The following is a 20,042-nucleotide window of genomic DNA, read 5'->3' as shown; positions in this document are numbered from 1 at the left end:
TTCAGCCAATCAGTGTCCCTGCTCAGCCGCTAATTACAAGATGATGGAGAGAACACCGGGGGGGTCACTGGGGAGTCATTGAAGTCTATGAAAACTACGGCCGTTAGTTCACATAGTGCATAGAGTAACGATCGTTGTTTGCAGTGGCCATCAAATGAATGTTCAGGATATTTAATGCCTGCCGTTATTTACCAAACAATGGCCGTTGTTTACAGATTTTTTGGGGGGCTGTCCTTTTACATTCTTTACAACAAAATTAAATGGACCTTTAAAAATAGCCACATCCACATCCAGAAACCTAAACTTAAATAATGTACCAACGGCCATCAATGCATCTGTACCAACAACCTTCAGCGACTGCAAAAGTATTTTAAAGAATGCCCATTACTTGGTACTCAAAATAACGGCTGTTGTTTTAAGTATCAAATAACGGCCATTGAAAATCTTTGTGTAAAAAAGTTTTAATATTAGACATACCTTAATATTAGCAATGATGATATAACAATTAAACAAAAAGATGAAAGCACAACTGCAACAACAGCCAACACAGTTGTGTGATCATATGTACTCAGAGGATTCCCCAAAGGAAGAGTAAGTGCATGGCATCTTTCTCCATGATATCCTGCTTGGCACCTAAAAAATATATGGCACAGACATTAGACCTGTGAATTAAATAAATGACAAAATATATCAAAAGCTATTTTACTTATATTGGATAGGACTGCACTACACCAAACGGATACTTTATATTTGCTTAGGTATAGGTAAGGTTAGGGGACAACTAACTACAGGTATACAATATCACTGCTGCTAAATGCAGCAATAATATAAATAAAACATGATTTAATGAACATCTGTGGGTGTGCTATTGATTTATACAAAGCGCCCATAAACTCTAGAGGGCAAATGTATGTCAAAAGGCAGCCCTTCGAACATGTTTAGATGCAGTTTGGCTTATAGCTGTTTGAACACTGGTAGATTTCATGTCCAGCCCTTTGCTTTAATCAGCCACCGGCCATTCATCTCCTATTGCATTGAGAGATGTGCGACCAACAGCAGATTATTTTTTGACAGGTTTAAAGTCAGCAATCAGCTGATGAGTGAGCATTTGCTCATTATTTGGCTGATCGCTAGCCCTACTACACAGGGCGAAATCACAGAAATTGGTGCTTGTTTAAATACAGGATCAGGCCACCAAATAAGTCCAGTATCACGCACATGCACATTGTGCAACTTATTAGACCCACAGTTTAGGCTGGGATTAAGGGCAGGACTACACTGCACCTTTATGTAATGCTACAAGATTGATTTGAGCTATTGAGTAACATCAGTTTTCCATATGACTTTAATGTACTGCTTTGGCTGCAGCTGTAGTTCAGCTGTTAAAGATCAATCCTGTAGTGCTACAAAATGTCCAAGTAGAGCCCAGGCTGAGCTTAGTCCAAGTAGAGCCCAGGCTAGCCTGAGTTTACAGTTTTTTTTCAGATGCAAAACATTCAATTGACATCCTAAAAAGCAAATATTTTTTCCCAATAAATTTAATTGACTTAAAAAAAAACTCCCAAAATGTCACATGTAGTTACAGCCATAATTATACAAACTATTTTTCACTTTTGGCTATGTTCACACGAGGTATAAACAATAGTCGTTCCGCATTCCCGTACATAGCGTTATACAAGGCCCGTTTACTTGGAACATCCGTTGTTTATACATTGTTGGAACATTGCTTTAAGCTTTATTCACACAATGTTTCTTTTTGGCTATTTCGCTGTCGTTTTTCAGGACAGTCGTCATGTTGGTACCAAATGATGGTTGTCAAAAAATGACTGTGAAACAGCCAAATAGAGATAATGGGGGAGATTTATCAAACATGGTGTAAAGTGAAACTGGCTCAGTTGCCCCTAGCAACCAATCAGATTCCACCTTTCATGTTCAAAGAGTGTGAGGAATAAAAAATGTAATCTGATTGGTTGCTAGGGGCAACTGAGCCAGTTTCACTTTACACCATGTTTGATAAATCTCCCCCTATGTTGACACAATGGGGGAGATTTATCAAAGAGTGTAAAATTTTGACTGGTGCTAACTGCCCACAGCAACCAATCACAGCTCAACTTCCAGCTCTGGTGAAAGGAAAGAGGAGCTGTGATTGGTTATTGTGGGCAGTTTGCACCAGTCTTTACACTCTTTGATAAATCTCCGTCATAGCCTTTATTTGCCTAAAACATGCACAAAAAAGCAACGATATAACCTATATCCGTTCCACTGTACTTTTAAGTAAAAAAAAAAAAACCACATCACTATAAATTATTTTTGATGTCAGCTTTAACATAAAATTGTTACATACACACAGTAGGGCTCCTTGGTTACTTTAAGAAAACGGCATGTTCCATGAATGCAAAAGTCCTTGTATTTTCTTTGACAAGGATCCCTCTTTCGTCCTTTGCCTTTCTTTCTTCCATTGCGAACTCTCTCTTCTCCTCCTTGAACCTCTTTGGGTTTTGAGGAATATGCAGCTAAATGAAACCCAAAATTAACATACAATGTAGAAGACAATAGTTGGCAGCATGCGCGCAAAGTTGCTTTATTCACTTTGACAACCTCTCAGGGGGGCTTCATGACTGTGTCTCACCTGAACAGTTAATAGAGAAAATGAGGACTGAACAAGTTACTTTTCTGCAGGGAGATGACCCACTGCCAGAACCCCACTTTGATGTGCAGCAACAGCGTGCAGGGAGGACAAACTTCCCCTAAAGCAGTTAGGAACCCCTCCCTGCCCACATGGCTTAGCAGGGAGCAGTATGGTAAAAAGGTATACAATTTTTGTACAAAGCCCTGACTTTTTGATGGTTTGCGCTAGGTGCAGACTTTGATACATGGGCCCCAAAATATTCAAATTGCATCTATTTTTTATGCATACTGCAATGTGAAACTAATGTAATCTATGAGGCAATTCATGAAGGTGTATAAACTACATATATGATCCTGTGCAAATGTTTTAGGCAGGTACAGAAAAATATTGCAAAGTAAGATCTTCCCCCGACTAGTCACAGCCCAGACACCAATCAGTCATGGCTCTCCCCCTGAACCGCGCAGAATAAAAGAGCATTTTCCTAACATATACCTTAACTGAAGACAGCACACAATATAATAAGGGAATGCTTTAGAAGCAATATTAGGTGCTGTCACACCAAATATTTACTTCATTCAGATTTCACTTCTGCTTATTCAATTTGCATTGTGTTATTTGATAAATTTACCTTTTACTTCTAACCTTTATTTTTTTTTAATGACCTTTTGGACATTTTTTTTCCATACCTGACTGTTTAGCATTATATGTGTTATATGTTTGTATTTTGAATCCATTAGGAACATATACCAAGACAGGTGGAATCACCACTGAGGCTAGTACAGCATAAAATATTCATGAAGTAAACAATGTAGACATGTGTACATAGACCTCACTGCTAGCTAGCTTTGAAACTTCCTCTACAAAACCTATTTTCTTATAGCAGTTAAGGGTATGTTCACACAGGTATTACATTGAAATAACTCATTCCTGACCGTGGTCATTGCTAATCACTCTAAGTGCTGATCAGTCAAAGTGTCTAGATGAATTAAACCAGAAAGAATTAATTAATTATGGAATATCACCATCTCCTGACCTGATCTTCTTCTTCCATTCACAGGTATGAATTGGCTCCAACTATCTACTCCTACCCCCATTATCCATTGCATTGTTTAAATTTCATGGTATGAATTGGCTCCAACTATCTACTCCTACCCCCATTATCCATTGCATTGTTTAAATTTCATGGTATGAATTGGCTCCAACTATCTACCCCTACCCCCATTATCCATTGCATTGTTTAAATTTCATGGTATGAATTGGCTCCAACTATCTACTCCTACCCCCATTATCCATTGCATTGTTTAAATTTCATGGTATGAATTGGCTCCAACTATCTACTCCTACCCCCATTATCCATTGCATTGTTTAAATTTCATGGTATGAATTGGCTCCAACTATCTACTCCTACCCCCATTATCCATTGCATTGTTTAAATTTCATGGTATGATATCTGGCTCTACTCTTCTCAGCATTGACTTTTATTGCCCTCTTTTCTAAGCAGTGAACCCAAACTGTTAGTTTACAATCTTCTCTCTATCAGTTACCCCTGCCCTCTTTCATCTCTTCCCCACCCACCCCATGTTTCACACCTGGTAGTACTTCTCAGCTAGTTATCTAACTATACAGTGAACTGCTCTGGTCATTCCTGACCATGGTCATTGCTGATCACTCTAAGTGCTGATCAGTCAAAGTGTCTAGATCAGGCATGTCCAAAGTCCGTCCGGAGGGCCATTTGCGGCCCGCGTTCCGAACTTTTACGGCCCCCCAGGTATCCAGCTTGCTATTATCTGCCTGTGTTATAAAGCATATAGCATGTAGCATGTAAAATGGTCGGCCCTCGCACATGTTCACTTCATCAAATTTGGCACTCTTCGAAAAAAGTTTGGACATGCCTGGTCTAGATGAATTAAACCACAATTGAACCAGAAGCGAACTGAAGGTAACTGCATTCCATATACTCCTCTGCTCTCCAAAAATGTTCACCTTTGCTATCACTTTTGCTTCCCTAATACTCAAACTCTGCTCCAAACCCCCAACTCCTATATCAAGCAATAGTATATTTATCTCTCCTTCCCTTCTACCTGCTGATCTAACCCCCCCTGCTGTCTTTTTCCCATACAATAAACCATTTCTTTCCATTCCCTCCAAACATCCTCCCTCCCTCTCTTACTCACACCTGCTATCTCTATCTCTGCTCCTGCTTACTGCTGGAGACATCTCTCCTAACCCTGGTCCTCCAACCTTTACTAACAGCTTCTCTTCATCGGCCACCTACAGAAACCCTTTTAACCTGATTAAGATTCCCTGCATGCCAGACCCCATCTCCATTAACTGTGCTCTATGGAATTCTAGATCTGTCTGCAACAAACTCACTGAAAGCCACAACTTATTCCTCAATAAATCGCTCAACCTGCTGGCTCTCACAGAAACATGGCTACAAGAGTCAGACACAGCCTCACCTGCTGCTCTGACCCATGGAGGTCTTCAATTTTCCCATACTCCTAGACCTGATAACAGACATGGTGGAGGAGTGGGTGTACTTCTCTCTCAGGACTGCACTTACCAGGTCATTCCCCCTGTGCCCTCCCTCTCATTCTCCTCTTTTGAGGTGCACACCATTAGACTCTTCCGGCCCTTTTCCCTGAGAGTCGCAGTCATATATCGCCCCCCTGGTTCACAACGACGCTTTCTTGACCACTTTTCTACCTGGCTTCCTTACTTTCTATCTTCTGACATTCCCGCCCTCATCATGGGCGATTTTAATATCCCTATTGACAAACCACTTTCCCCATCGGCCTCTCAGTTTCTTTCCCTAACCTCCTCCCTTGGCCTCTCCCAGCATTCTGACTCTGACACAAGGGTGGGAATACCCTGGACCTTGTCTTCTCCAGACTTTGCCCAGTTTCTCGCCTTAATAACACTCCTACCGGGCTCTCGGACCACAATCTTCTCTCCTTTTCAATCACTAATACTCATTCTCCTCCTGACACCCCAACCTTGGTCATGTACAGAAACTTACGTGCCATCAACACCCAACAACTTACAGACTCTGTACAGTCATCACTGCCTCCTATCTCTTCACTCTCCTGTCCCAATCTGGCTGCCAAATGCTATCACGACACCCTCAAAACAACCCTTGACAAAATGGCACCCCTCACACCTCAATTAGCAAAACGCAGACGACCACAACCTTGGCACACACCTTCAACTCGTTTTCTTAGACGGTGTTCTAGGTGTGCTGAACGTTAGTGGAGGAAGTCTAAAACTGATGCAAACCTCCTACATTACAAATTTGTGCTTAGAAGCTACTACTCCGCTCTTCATTCTGCTAAACAATCTTACTTTACCTCTCTCATTTCTTCTCTATCCCATAACCCAAAACGTCTCTTTGATACCCTCAACTCCCTCCTCAAACCCAAAGTTCAGACACCCGTAACTAACCTCTGTGCTGAAGACCTAGCATCCTACTTCAAGGAAAAGATAGATACCATCCGTCAGGAGATTACCTCCCAGTCCCAAAGAAGTGGTGATCCCATTCCCTCTTGTATTTCCTCCTCTTCCCTCTCAGTATTTGAACCTGTAACAGAGGAGGAAGTCTCCAGACTCCTCTCCTCCTCTCGTCCCACCACCTGCCCTAGTGACCCTACTCCCTCACACCTTGTCCAGTCTCTCTCTCCTGTTGTCACTACTTACCTTACTAAAATCTTCAACCTCTCCCTCTCCTCTGGCATCTTCCCCTCGGCTTTCAAACACTCCATTATCACTCCCTTACTGAAAAAAACCTCCCTAGACCCCTCCTGTGCAGCCAACTATCGACCTGTCTCTAATCTTCCTTTTATCTCCAAACTGTTGGAACGTCTGGTCTATTCCCGCCTAACCCGCTACCTCTCTGACAACTCTCTCCTTGACCCCCTTCAGTCCGGTTTCCGTCCTCACCACTCTACAGAAACTGCCCTTACTAAAGTCTCTAACGATCTCCTCTCCGCCAAATCTAAAGGTGACCATTCAGTTCTCATCCTCCTGGACCTATCTGCAGCTTTTGACACTGTAGACCACCAGCTCCTCCTCTCCACGCTCCGCTCTATCGGCCTCAAGGACTCTGCTCTTTCCTGGTTCTCCTCCTATCTCTCCGACCGCTCCTTTAGTGTATCACTTTCTGGCTCCACGTCATCTTCTCTCCCCCTTACAGTTGGGGTTCCTCAGGGATCAGTCCTGGGCCCTCTCCTTTTCTCACTTTACACTTTACCCATCGGACAAATCATCAGCAAGTTTGGTTTTCAGTACCATCTCTATGCTGATGATACCCAGCTATATACCTCCTCCCGTGATATCACCCCCGCTCTTCTACAGAACACCAGTAACTGTCTGTCTGCCGTCTCTAACGCTATGTCCTCCCTATTCCTAAAACTAAACCTTTCTAAGACTGAGCTTCTTGTCTTCCCTCCCTCTGCTAAACACCCTCCACCTGACATCTCCATCTCTGCCTGTGGTGCGACCATAGCCCCTACACAGCAAGCCCGCTGCCTTGGGGTTATGTTTGACTCAGATCTGTCCTTCACTCCTCACATTAAATCTCTTTCACGTTCCTGTAATCTGCATCTAAAAAAAATCTCTAAAATCCGCCCCTTCCTTCCTGTCTGCTAAAACTCTCATCGTCGCTCTGATTCATTCCCGTCTTGACTACTGCAATTCCTTACTAATCGGCCTTCCTTCCTCTAAACTCTCCTCTCTCCAGTCCATTCTCAATACAGCGGCCAGGCTCATCCCCATGTCCAGCCGCTATACTGATGCCTCCCCCCTGTGCCAGTCACTACACTGGCTCCCTATTAAACACAGGATACAATATAAAGTCCTCCTGCTCACCCACAAGGCTCTCCACAGTGCTGCACCTCCATACATCTCCTTCCTCATCTCTGTCTACCGCCCTACCCGTGCCCTACGCTCCTCAAATGACTTACGATTAACATCCACCTTGATCCGCACCTCTCACTCCCGTCTCCAGGACTTCACCCGAGCTGCACCAGTTCTATGGAATGCACTACCCAAGACTGTCAGACTCACCACCAATACCCAAAGCTTCAAACGTGCCCTCAAAACACATCTGTTCAAACAGGCTTACCAGGTTCCCTAATTTTGACTCAACCCTCAACCCCCCCCTACACACAAACACACACACACACACCTCCACCACGCACACACACACAGACACATACATACACGCACACACACACCAAGCATTTAAGCACTTAGACCTGTGCATGCAGGCATTGGCTGGTGACAGGTTCACCCCCCCCCTTACCCGCACTGCCTTATTTATAAAGATGGCTGGACCATAAGAACAACGATGCACTTTGCCCCTCTGCCATTTTGTCTCGCACCCCCTCCTGATAGTGTGTAAGCTCATGCATGCGAGCAGGGACCTCATTCCTCATGTATGGATAATTATATGTATCTCTGTAATGTCGATTTTTTTTTTGTCTATGTATGTACCTCCAGAATTGTAAAGTGCTGCGGAATCTGTTGGCGCTATATAAATAAAAATTATTATTATTATTATTATTAATAACTAAAGCCAAAGTCAGAAACAGATTATAAATGGAGGAGAGGTCATACAGTAAAGACTGAGAATTTTCCACTCTAAATCCATTCCTGGCTTTGTTTTTATTAAATGCAATTAAAAACCTGAATGTGTGAACACACTTTAAATCCTTTCCTATTTCTCCTTAACCGCTTCCCAACTGCCCCATGTTCATTAACAGGCTTGGCAAAAGTGTATGGGGCCGGCTCAGGAGCATGTGCAGCAAATAGAGATGAGCAAATTTACAGTAATAACAAGGTAAATGCTTTTTTATCTCTGCAATTCGCTCATCAGCCTGCTTCCATTTAACTGACTGCCGCTCCTCCCCGGTGCTGGGAAAAGCTGGATCCAGTACTGGGAAACGTCGGTTTAGCACAACCAAATTGTTGTGGTGTGCAAAAAAGGGCGTGGTTTCAAGGGACGCTTCATAATTATTTAATTATTGTTATCAAAGTTATATGTTCAATCAACTGTGATATTGATTTAGGACATTATTGCCCAGCCCCAACTATAGATCTAGCAGCCAGTCGGCTCTTCTATCCATGGGATGCTTGAAGTTTACTTTATGAGAACAAACATAAGAGACATCCATTTGAACTCCACCATGGAGTCTTGTTCATGTTAAACAATTTAGTTTCCTACAATCCTTGTCTTTCGAGTGAACTTCATCAACAATCGTGATTTCTCTTTTAGAGGATTGATTGTCTGCGAGAATAAAACTCCAAGTTGACCAATTAAGGTCTTTTACTCTCTTCTCTATTCCATAGAAAAGCACATCATATTTTTCAGCCAGATGATGACGGCATCTCTAGTAGTGGGAGGGCTATGAGTGGGTTTACAGGCATATACTCTTTGCAGTAGAATAGATCACTTCCATAAGGAAGGAGATATTACACGCCTTACAAGCCAGGAGACTTCACTTTCCAGAGCTCTTTTTGGAAGCTGAGTAAAGGTTGGACATCTGGGGGGAAAATCAATAACCAAATAATCACAAAATATAAAAAGCAAAGTAAGACCACTAACTAAAGGGGGAGAATACAGTATGATATCACTGAACAGCCACAGGATGGCAGCAAAGCACAGCAACATGTGTAAGAGCTCAACTATGCAGAACTGTAAAGACATGAGCAACAATGCAGAGTGCAATAGGGGTTGAAGGAGAAACCTCTGACCTAGTTTATTGTATCAACTGATGTCAGAAAACACAAGATCACCAAAAAGGACCACCTGTACATGGGCCGGAAAGCAGAAGATCAGAAAGAAAGGCCAAAAAAGAGTACAAATTAGTATATCTACTCCATCCATTGCAACTAGGGAAATGTTTACAGCAAAAAGTTATACACACAGAACAATGGAGGTGAAGCCTTGGGTCAATTATATCACCTGTCCTTCCTGCTTACAGGGGGAATATTTCTCCATCTATTGTGCTGCTGTAAGTGACATACGGAAAAGTATATATTTCTTTAAAGCTGGTCATCTCCTCATCTTAGGATATATTCCAGCAGACTGGTATTAGTCAAACACATAAACTTGCAAAACCAGCTGTTTACATGCTATGTTGTAGGCAGAAAAAATGGAAAAGAATAAAGATCTAACCAACTTTGACATGGTCAAACAGTGATATCTAGACAAATAAGTCAGAGCATCTTTAACCTTTTAAGGACGGAGCCAATTTTCGTTTTTGCGTTTTCGTTTCCTCCTTGTGTTTAAAAGGCCATAGCACTTGCATTTTTTCACCTAGAAACCCACATAAGCCCTTATTTTTTGTGTCACTAATTGTACTTTGCAATGACAGGCTGAATTATTACATAAAGTACACTGCAAAACCAGGAAAAAATTCAATGTGTGGTGAAATTGAACAAAAAAAAAACGCATTTCTTTTATTTGGGGAGTATTTGTTTTTATGCCATTCGCCCTGGGGTAAAACTGACTTGCGTTTGACAGTGTGGAGTGGCCCTATCTATGGAGTGTGCTCAGGAATTTTGGTTTTGGGGAGGTTTTTTTAAGGTGGATGGAACTGATCTATTTGAGGCCGAGGGCTAAAGTGTCAATTAATGGTGCCTCCTCCAAGTACTTTGGGTTGAGGAGGGGCACCAGACAAGGTTGTCCTCTCTCCCCCCTGCTCTTTGCCCTGGCTATTGAGCCACTTGCTAGAGCTTTAAATAAGAATAAGAAGATCGAGGGCTTTGGAGCCGGGGGGACAGAGGACAAGGTGGCATTGTATGCCGATGATTTGCTCCTGTTTCTGGGAAATACCAGGGTGGGTCTAGAGGAGGCAATGAGGGAGGTCAGCAGGTTTGGGGAATACTCTGGGTTGGGTATTAATTGGAACAAATCAGTGCTGCTGCTGTTGGATCCAGAGATTGAGGTTGAGCCAGGCCTTGAGTTACAGGTACTAAAACCGGAGGGCTCCTTTAAATATCTGGGAATTATGATTACTGCAGACATACGGAGATTTGAAGAGCTGAATATTTCCCCTAGATTAAATAAAATGAAACAACAAGCCCAGATATGGAATAAATTACCCTTATCGAGAGCGGACATAATGGGGTTAATTAGAATGATATGGTTACCCCAGTTGCTGTATGTATTGGCAGGAGCACCAGTATGGCTGGGTAAACGGGTGTTTTGGAGGATAGAAGCGGTATTTAACATGCTTATTTGGAGAGGTAGAAGAACGCGTATTAGAATGAAATACTTAACTCAACCTGAAGAAAAGGGAGGGCTAGCTATGCCTGATGTGTTTAGATATTATGTAGCAATGGTATTGACATGGCTGACTAAATGGAAAGAGGTGCAGGTACTGGCAAATTGGGTGGAAGAACAGAAGGGAGCAGCTGGTAACATATTTGAGGTGCTGGAAATGAAAAGTCAATCAGGGTACCCTAAATACTCCATACAGAGGATGCTGTTGAACGCATGGTATCTTGTGAAAAAAGGGGAGGGGGTTGTGCGGGCTCTTAATTTTACACCTTTGTTTCGAAACAATCACTATCCAGAATTGGAGGGGTTAGCAGACCCAGAATATTGGTTACAAAGTGGTTTGAGGTACGTGGAACAGTTTTTTACAGATGGAGTCTTGAATAAATATGAAGACCTATGCAAGTCCTCTGATAAGATAAAGGTAAGGTAAATTAAGATACCTCCAGTTATATATGTCAGTAAGAACAGTAACAGATGTAAATAAATGGCGGGTGATGAGCTCCAAAGTGTTTACACAAGTCATCCAGATAGATGGTAAGGCTACAGGGGGAGTCACAAAATTGTATAAAATATTGGGCACACTAGAAGATGGGAAACTTACAATGAAATCACAAGAAAAATGGGAAAAAACACTAGGGGTTATAGAGCTGGAATTTTGGGAGGAAGTGTATAAATCTGCAAGGGATCATATCACAAATAGTTCAAATAAGGTGACACAGTTTTTTTGTAAATCATAGATTATATTATTCAATAAAAGATATGGTGAAGAGGAAAAGAAATAAAAGTCAAAAGTGTATAAAATGTGAAGACATGAACACAGATTTAGATCACCACTGGTGGTTTTGTCGAAAGGTGGTAACTTATTGGCACAATATTTTTTTAGTTGTGACAAAGATTTTTGAGTTAAAGGTTGAAAAAGAATATGAGTGTGCAATATGGGGTATAGTTAATATAGAATTGTGTACTCCATACTATACCTGATAATAAGTAAAAGATTCATGTCTAGGGCTAGGAAAGGAGTAAATGTTATTGAACTAAGATAATGGATGATTATATGTTATATTTGTAACCGGAGAAGGAAGAACCAGGGTGGCTTGTTAACCTTATGTTGATAATGGGTGAAAGGATGGGTTGTAGGTGGGGCCCTGGATCTGGACACAATTGGGAGAGAGGTAAAGGTAAACGACTGATTATAAGATTTGAGGGATTGCCTCGGTTGTTTTTAAGGCCGGCTCTGCTCTTCTTTAAGTCTCAGTAGTAAAATTATAAATATTTATTTAACTAATTTTTATTTATTATATATATTTTTATTCATTTAGTTTTTTTTTTTTTCTTAGTATTCTTTACGATTATTATTATTATTTAAGTTTTAATTTTTATTTGATTTCACTTATTTATTTATTTTTTATAACACCTGAGGTGTGGAGGGATGATTTTAAATGGAAGCTGACGGGGGGACCATAATTTATCATGATAAATAGTGGATGAGGCCCTTCCGGGAGTTTAGTTGAGTGTATGGAGCACTGGTGGTCTACCTGAGTGGGCTTTCCTGTGTTCCAGGAAGGAATGGTTGGTGGGAAGGGCTCTGTTGGGCAGAATGGCTCCAGAGATGGGGCGGTTCGGCCAGAGAGGGTACCCTGAATGGATGGAATTACCAGGTGGATAAAGTACAGAAGTATATCTCTGTAGTCTTGTAGTCTCGTTTATTTTTAGTTTAATTATTTATTTATTTTTTTGTCTGTTTTCTTTCCCTTTTGTGTTTTTTTTTTTTTTATCTTTTCCCCTTTCTCTTTCCTCTCCTTTGGGGGGTGAAATGTAGGCAAGGGGAGCGGAGCTCTGTTGAGGGACAACCGAGTCTGCTGGCTAAGTGTTGACTTTATAATTTTTCAATTAAGCTAGTTTGTTGTGCTCTCCCGACGGTGTCTGGATTCTGCGGTTAGTATAGTGGTAAGATATAGTGGTGGTGTTAGTAAACTGGGATATACTGTTGGTAAGGGGAAGATTTTAGATAGTTCCTGGTAAAGGGATGGATTGAGCCCCCTGGTGAAATCCCCTCCGGATCATATTGCTGTTTGGTTATGGTTTATAATGGATGGTAATGAACTAGACCGGGTATATTTCGCTAATAGAGATAGTATGGGGTAGGATGTGGATCATTGAGATTTTAACATGATTTTGTACTATGAAAATTTAATAAAGTTCTAAAGGGAAAAAAAACTGACTTGTTATGCATGTTCCTCAAGTCGTTACGATTACAACGATATATACCATGTATAACTTTTCTTTTATCTGATGGCTAAAAATTCAAACCTTTGTTAACAAATATATGTTCCTTAAAATCGCTCCATTCCCAGGCTTATAGCGCTTTTATCCTTTGGTCTATGGGGCTGTGTCAGGGGTAATTTTTTGCACCATTACATGTACTTTCTATCGGTACCTTGATTGCGCATATATGACTTTTTGATCGCTTTTTATTAAAATTTTTCTGGATTTCATGCGACCAATTTTGCACTTTGGGATTTTTTTGCGCTTATGCCATTTACCGTGCAAGATCAGTAATGTGATTAATTAATAGTTCGGGCGATTACGTGTGCAGCAATAGCAAACTTGTTTATTTATTTTACTTTTATTTATAACATGGGAAAAGGGGGTTGATTCAGACTTTTATTAGGGGAGGGGGGCTTTTTATTAATAACAACACTTCTGGGGGACTTCTAGTATAAGTGCACTGATCTTTCATTGAGATCTTTGCTGTATACTTATACAGCAAAGATCAATGAGATCGGCACTCGGATGCTTTCGGCTGCTGCAGCCGAAAGCATCCGAGTGCCGAGCCGGGATCAGCGCCATTTTGGCGAAGACCCCGGCCAGAGCAGGATGTGTGGATTGCTCCTCCGGGACAACGTCCACCCCACTAGACACCAGGGAAGTGCTGCATACAGTAATCGGATGCAGCTGTCAACTTTGCGGTCACAAGAGTGCAGTGGCAAGGGGGGGCCTCGCGCCCCCCCCTCATGGCGGGCCGGGTCGCAGCGGCGACCGCTGCGACCCTGGTAGCTACGCCATTGCTGGGAGAGTCTCTGATAGAGAAGGATCTGGGTGTACTTGTAGATAAAATAGACTACAGAACAGCACACAATGTCAGTCAGCTGCTTCTAAGGCCAGCAGGATATTGACATGTATTAAAGCAGGCATGGACTCTCGGGACAGGGATAAAATGTTACTGCTTTAAAAAGCTTTGGTGCAGCCTCATCTGGAGTATGCTGTCCAGTTTTAGAACCCGATTCATAGAAAGAATGTCCTAGAGGTGGAAAAGGTACAAAGGCTAGAAACTAAACTAATAAGAGGAATGGAGCATCTTTGTTATAAAGATACATTAAGGGAGTTTGATTATTCTTGAGAACAGACGTTAAAGAGGATGTACCATCAGGTACATCCTCTTTAATATGACCCACGGATAGAACGGCACCATTATATCCACGGGCACCGGGGCTGAAGCACAGGAGGGGGGCCGCGTCTCCTGTGCGTCAGCCCCGGCCTGGTAGCCGTGGATAGGACAGCGCCGTACACTGGAACCGGACCGCAGTACTGGCTTCCCATGACGGCGCCGTTCTATCCGTGGGTCATATTAAAAAGGATGTTCCTGATGGTACATTCTCTTTAAGGGGAAGTATGATTAATTTATTTAAATATATATAAATGGCCCCTACAAGAAGTATGGGGAAAGATGTTCCTGGTAAAACCCCCTCAAAAGACAAGGGAACACTGCCTCAAAGGTTCAATCTACATAGGCAACAAGCCTTCTTTACCATGAGAACAGTCTACCCCAAGATTTGGTCACAGCAAACAGTTAAGGGCTTCACAACAGGCTTAAACAAGTTCTCAGAACAAAACAACATTAATGCATATGTATTGAATCTACCCATTATCCATCCCCTCCTTGGTTGAACCTAATGAACATGTGTATTTTTTTCAACCATACGAACTATGTAACTACCAACCAGCAAGAATTCTTTGTCTCACATATCTGTTTTTCTTTAGGAAGCCCTCCTACTCTGCAATCATTACCTGTGTTAATTGCAACTGTTTTATTTTTTTACCTGTATAAAAACACCTGTCCACACAATCAATTACACTCCAACCACTCCACCATGGCCAACACCAAGGAGCTGTCTAAGGACAACAAAGATGAAATTTTAGACCTGCACAAGGCTGGAATGGGGTACAGGACAAAAGGCAAGCAACTTGAGGAGAAGGCAACAACTGTTGGCTCAGTTATTAGAACATGAAAGAAACACAGTCTTCCTTGGTCTGGGGCTTCATGCAAGATCTCGCCTCGTGGGATATGAGTATGGTCAAACAACAGGTACTTTTCTGTTGATACATGCCATTTAGCCTTAGGGTGATCATGCTGAACATCGTGAGTGAACAAAATGGAGCAGCAGGACCTGTAAGCATCCTGCTGCTCAATTCATTTTCATTGGCTGCAGGAACATCAGGTCTGCAGCCTATGGGAAGTCGGGATGTGATCATTTTTGCGTTGTTGCGGCTTAATGCACCACATGTAGCAGCATTACTACTGTTTGGGTGGGATATATAGGTGGGAAAAGGGAAAGAAGCTGCTGGAAAAATGCAGAGCCTTAGATGTTTGTCTAACAGGTTCTGAAGAGATGAACTGTAGCTGGAAGAAATCATCATGGTGGTTGGGCCAGATGGACAAGAAAAGAGAAAGTGACGCCTCAGATCAAAGAAGGCAGTACTGAATGACATTTTTAGTATTTTGTAGAACATTTTATAGTAGGGTGGCCCGAGGTTACATTTTCTTCTAATGGGCTCCTTCAAGGTGGAAAAAGTTCGGAAACACCGGCCTGAAGTAATAAATGTAAATTTTACAGAATTTGTTACATCAGGGCAAAAAAAGCACAAGACTTGCATCACAGTCCTAGTCACCAGGTTTATGTTGTCCTCAGGTGAGACAACATTAACCCAGAAACAGATTCCTTTTAAAGGGGTTGTCCAGGGAGCAGAAGATGGTTACAGCCTTCTGTTCCCCAGAGCTAACATGCCCCCCCCCTTTCCTTTCCAAGATGTGGGGGCAAAGGGCTAAATGTAGACAATGTACAGCTATTTGACATCTCAACTCAGTCCCCCCTCTCCACAACTCACAATGCTTACTTCAAAGACGTGGAATCTCTGTAAGTGAGAAACAAGGAGCAGCAGGTTTCATCTGTCCTCCAAGAGCGGCATCTCCTTCATGTTTAAAACAGTGACATCATCCATACAAATGGTTCTGGTTTGATCTGGTTTAAGGGATATCCTAGGTTGCAGTACCAGGCACAGCTGTAGCACATAAGTCAAGTACAATACCATTAACCCCTTAAGGTCAAAGCCTATTTTCGTTTTTGCGCTTTTGCTTATTCCATTTTAAGTTTAAAAGTCCATAGCGCTTGCATTTTTTCACCTAGAGACGTATATGAGCGCTTATTTTTTGCGAAACCAATTGTACTTTGCAATGACAGGCATTATTTTTCCATAACATATGCTGCGAAACCGGAAAAAAATCATTTGCGCTGTCAAATTGAAAAAAAAAACGAATTTGTTTTGATTTCGGGGAGTTTTGCATTTACGCCGTCCGTCCTATGGTAAAACTGACTTGTTATGCATGTTCCTCAAGTCGTTACGATTACTATGATATATAACATGTATAACTTATATTGTATCGGATGGCCTGTAAAAAATTCAAACCATTGTTAACAAATATACGTTCCTTAAAATCGCTCCATTCCCAGGCTTATAGCGCTTTTATCCTTTGGTCTATGGGGCTGTGTGAGGTGTCAGTTTTTGCGCCATGATGTGTTCTTTCTATCGGTACCTTGATTGCGCATATACGACTTTTTGATCGTTTTTTATTACATTTTTTCTGGATTTGATGCGACCAAAAATGCGCAATTTTGCACTTTGGAATTTTTTTGCGCTGACGCCGTTTACCGTGCGAGATCAGGAATGTGATTTATTAATAGTTCGGGCGATTACGCGATACTTAATATGTTTATTTATTTATTTATTAATTTATATTTATAAAATGGGAAAAGGGGGGTGATTTGGACTTTTATTAGGGGAGGGGATTTTTTATTAATAAAAACACTTTTTTACTTTTTTTTTTACTGTAACTAGAAGCCCCCCTGGGGGACTTGTATATAGACAGCACTGATCTCTCATAGAGATCAATGCTGTGTATATACACAGCAAAGATCGATTAGATTGGTCATAGATTACTATGGCCTGCTGCAGGCCATAGCAATCTATTGCCGAGCCGGGATCAGCGTCATTCCGACGCTGAGGCCCGGCACGGGCAGAAGAACGGATCTCCCTCCCGCGATCGCATCGCGGGGGGAGATCCGTCCCACTAGACACCAGGGACGTGAGGTCTGAAGCCTCTAAGTGCAGCTGTCAGGTTTGACAGCTGCACTTAAGAGGCTTAACTAGCCGGCGCGGCAACGGGACCCGCGCCGGCTAATAGAGGCACTGCCCGGCTGCACGTGTCAGCCGGGATCAGCGCCGTTCAGAGCGGGGTCCCGGAGGGACCCTGCTCTAAACACCCCGAGCGGCACCATGACGTATCAGATACGTCATGGGTCGCTAAGGGGTTAAAGGAGAAGTCCGGCCTCCGCTGTTTCTTTTTAAATGGCAGGGGCAAAGGGGAAAATAACAAAGGGTACTAACTCACCTCTCCCCATGCCTCCTCCGATGCTGCCGCTTAGCCAGTCAGGGCCTGGGGTGGGACACTGTCCATCAGCTGGGACGGGCATTTTCCCCCAAGTTGTGACACCATCACAACTTGGGGGAAAATGGCTTCCAACGGGGGTCCGGGGTCCAGTCAGACGACACATCGTGGGCATGGGGAAGGAAAGCAATGCTTCATTGTTACTCTCACTTCATTGTTAGCTGAGGCCGGACTTCTCCTTTTAAATGTCTTTTTTTTTTTTTTGCAACACCTTAAGAAGCACTTTGAGAATCCTATCTTCTGCCCTGTTGGTAATATACAGAAAGACATTGCAGGGCTCCAGATGGCGACTAAAATGGTCGCCAATGCGACTGACATCTTGCAAATGGCGCCCAGATTTATTAATCTGGGCGCCATTTGTGACTGGCCCCGGCGGCGGCTGTCTCTTTAAGGACTTCCGCACGCTGCACCGAAGCACGTGGCGCCTCTGCGGCCGTCCGTCCAATGAATGACGGACATGCTGGATGACGTGTGCGGGGACACACTTCTCCAGTGACATCATCCCGCACGTCCTTCATTCATTGGACGGACGGCCGCAGAGGCGCCACACTCTTTCAGCGCCTCTCTCCCGCCTCTCCTCACCCGGCGGTTCTTCAAGTGCACCCCAGCGGCACCAAGATTGTGGATAGTGTGTGTGAGTACAACCGGAGGGACGGCAGGGGTGGCGGCCGGCCACTAATCTGTGTGGGGGGACCGCGGCCTTGGCGGCTGATTGGTAGTATCTGTTGTGATGGCGGCCAGGTGCGGTAGTCAGTGGGGGGGGGGGGGGGTGTATGTATAGACTGCACAGTACCACTTCCCTCAGTGTGTGTGTGTGTGTGTGTATATATACACTGCACAGTACCACTTCCCTCAGTGTCTGTGTGTATATACACTGCACAGTACCACTTCCCTCAGTGTCTGTATGTATACACTGCACAGTACCACTTCCCTCAGTGTCTGTATGTATACACTGCCCAGTACCACTTCCCTCAGTGTCTGTATGTATACACTGCCCAGTACCACTTCCCTCAGTGTCTGTATGTATACACTGCCCAGTACCACTTCCCTCAGTGTCTGTATGTATACACTGCCCAGTACCACTTCCCTCAGTGTCTGTATGTATACACTGCCCAGTACCACTTCCCTCAGTGTCTGTATGTATACACTGCACAGTACCACTTCCCTCAGTGTCTGTATGTATACACTGCACAGTACCACTTCCCTCAGTGTCTGTATGTATATACACTGCACAGTACCACTTCCCTCAGTGTCTGTATGTATACACTGCACAGTACCACTTCCCTCAGTGTCTGTATGTATACACTGCACAGTACCACTTCCCTCAGTGTCTGTATATATACACTGCCCAGTACCACTTCCCTCAGTGTCTGTATGTATACACTGCACAGTACCACTTCCCTCAGTGTCTGTATGTATACACTGCACAATACCAGTTCCCTCAGTGTCTGTATGTATATACACTGCACAGTACCACTTCCCTCAGTGTCTGTATGTATACACTGCACAGTACCACTTCCCTCAGTGTCTGTATGTATACACTGCACAGTACCACTTCCCTCAGTGTCTGTATGTATACACTGCACAGTACCACTTCCCTTAGTGTCTGTATGTATACACTGCACAGTACCACTTCCCTCAGTGTCTGTGTGTATATACACTGCACAGTACCACTTCCCTCAGTGTCTGTATGTATATACACTGCACAGTACCACTTTCCTCAGTGTCTGTATGTATATACACTGCACAGTACCACTTCCCTCAGTGTCTGTATGTATATACACTGACTCAGAACCTGACTTGTAGACCACCTCACACATTCTAGTGGACTGTATATTGTTGTCAAGTTGCAAGCTTTTAAGTTCAAGTTCAGAAGAGTAAGCCTCATTAAAAGGCTAGCCAAGTGAAGCTGAAGTACTGAGTCAGACTGTATATGGTTGTCAAGTTGCAAGTTTCCATGTTGAACGTTTTTAAACTAAGAAAAGAAAGAATCTAAAGGAGGATGCTGCCGTGGCCTCTGCACACAGTAAGTCCCATTTAACATAACATTAATTTTACATGTTTTAAAATGTTGGCGACCAAATATTCTATTTGGCGCCTAAATTTTTCAGGTTAGGAGCCAATGGCTCCTAGGTAAATTTTTTAGTCTGGAGCCCTGCATTGATGAGCTCTGAAAAAGTTACTTCTGTTAAGTCAAGTGAATGCACAGACTGACTGCCAGACCACACAGAAGGTTCTGTACAATTATGAAATACAGATGTAGGTTATGTGGTATAATTGGGACAGAGCCAATAGTTTAGGAATACTAATACTAATTGTACTACAATTTACCTAATGTACATTAGCAA

At 42.8% G+C, this 20,042-nt stretch overlaps 1 protein-coding gene across 1 annotated transcript in view; it reads right to left on the bottom strand.

Annotated features, from left to right (window-relative positions):
- The window catches only part of HBEGF (heparin binding EGF like growth factor), a 41,429-nt gene that overhangs the window by 4,374 nt on the left and 17,013 nt on the right, over positions 1–20,042 (bottom strand). The window contains exons 3-4 of the mRNA XM_069970467.1: positions 2,345–2,513; positions 478–633 (exon numbers count right to left, since the gene is read on the bottom strand). Coding sequence (XP_069826568.1) covers positions 478–633; positions 2,345–2,513 — 325 coding nt within the window. The remainder of the gene's footprint in view (positions 1–477; positions 634–2,344; positions 2,514–20,042) is intronic.

The sequence above is a fragment of the Dendropsophus ebraccatus genome, chromosome 1 (assembly GCF_027789765.1).
Source record: "Dendropsophus ebraccatus isolate aDenEbr1 chromosome 1, aDenEbr1.pat, whole genome shotgun sequence".
NCBI lineage: Eukaryota > Metazoa > Chordata > Amphibia > Anura > Hylidae > Dendropsophus > Dendropsophus ebraccatus.
Note: the sequence above shows the minus strand (reverse complement) of the source record. Positions and strands in the feature narration are given on the sequence as shown.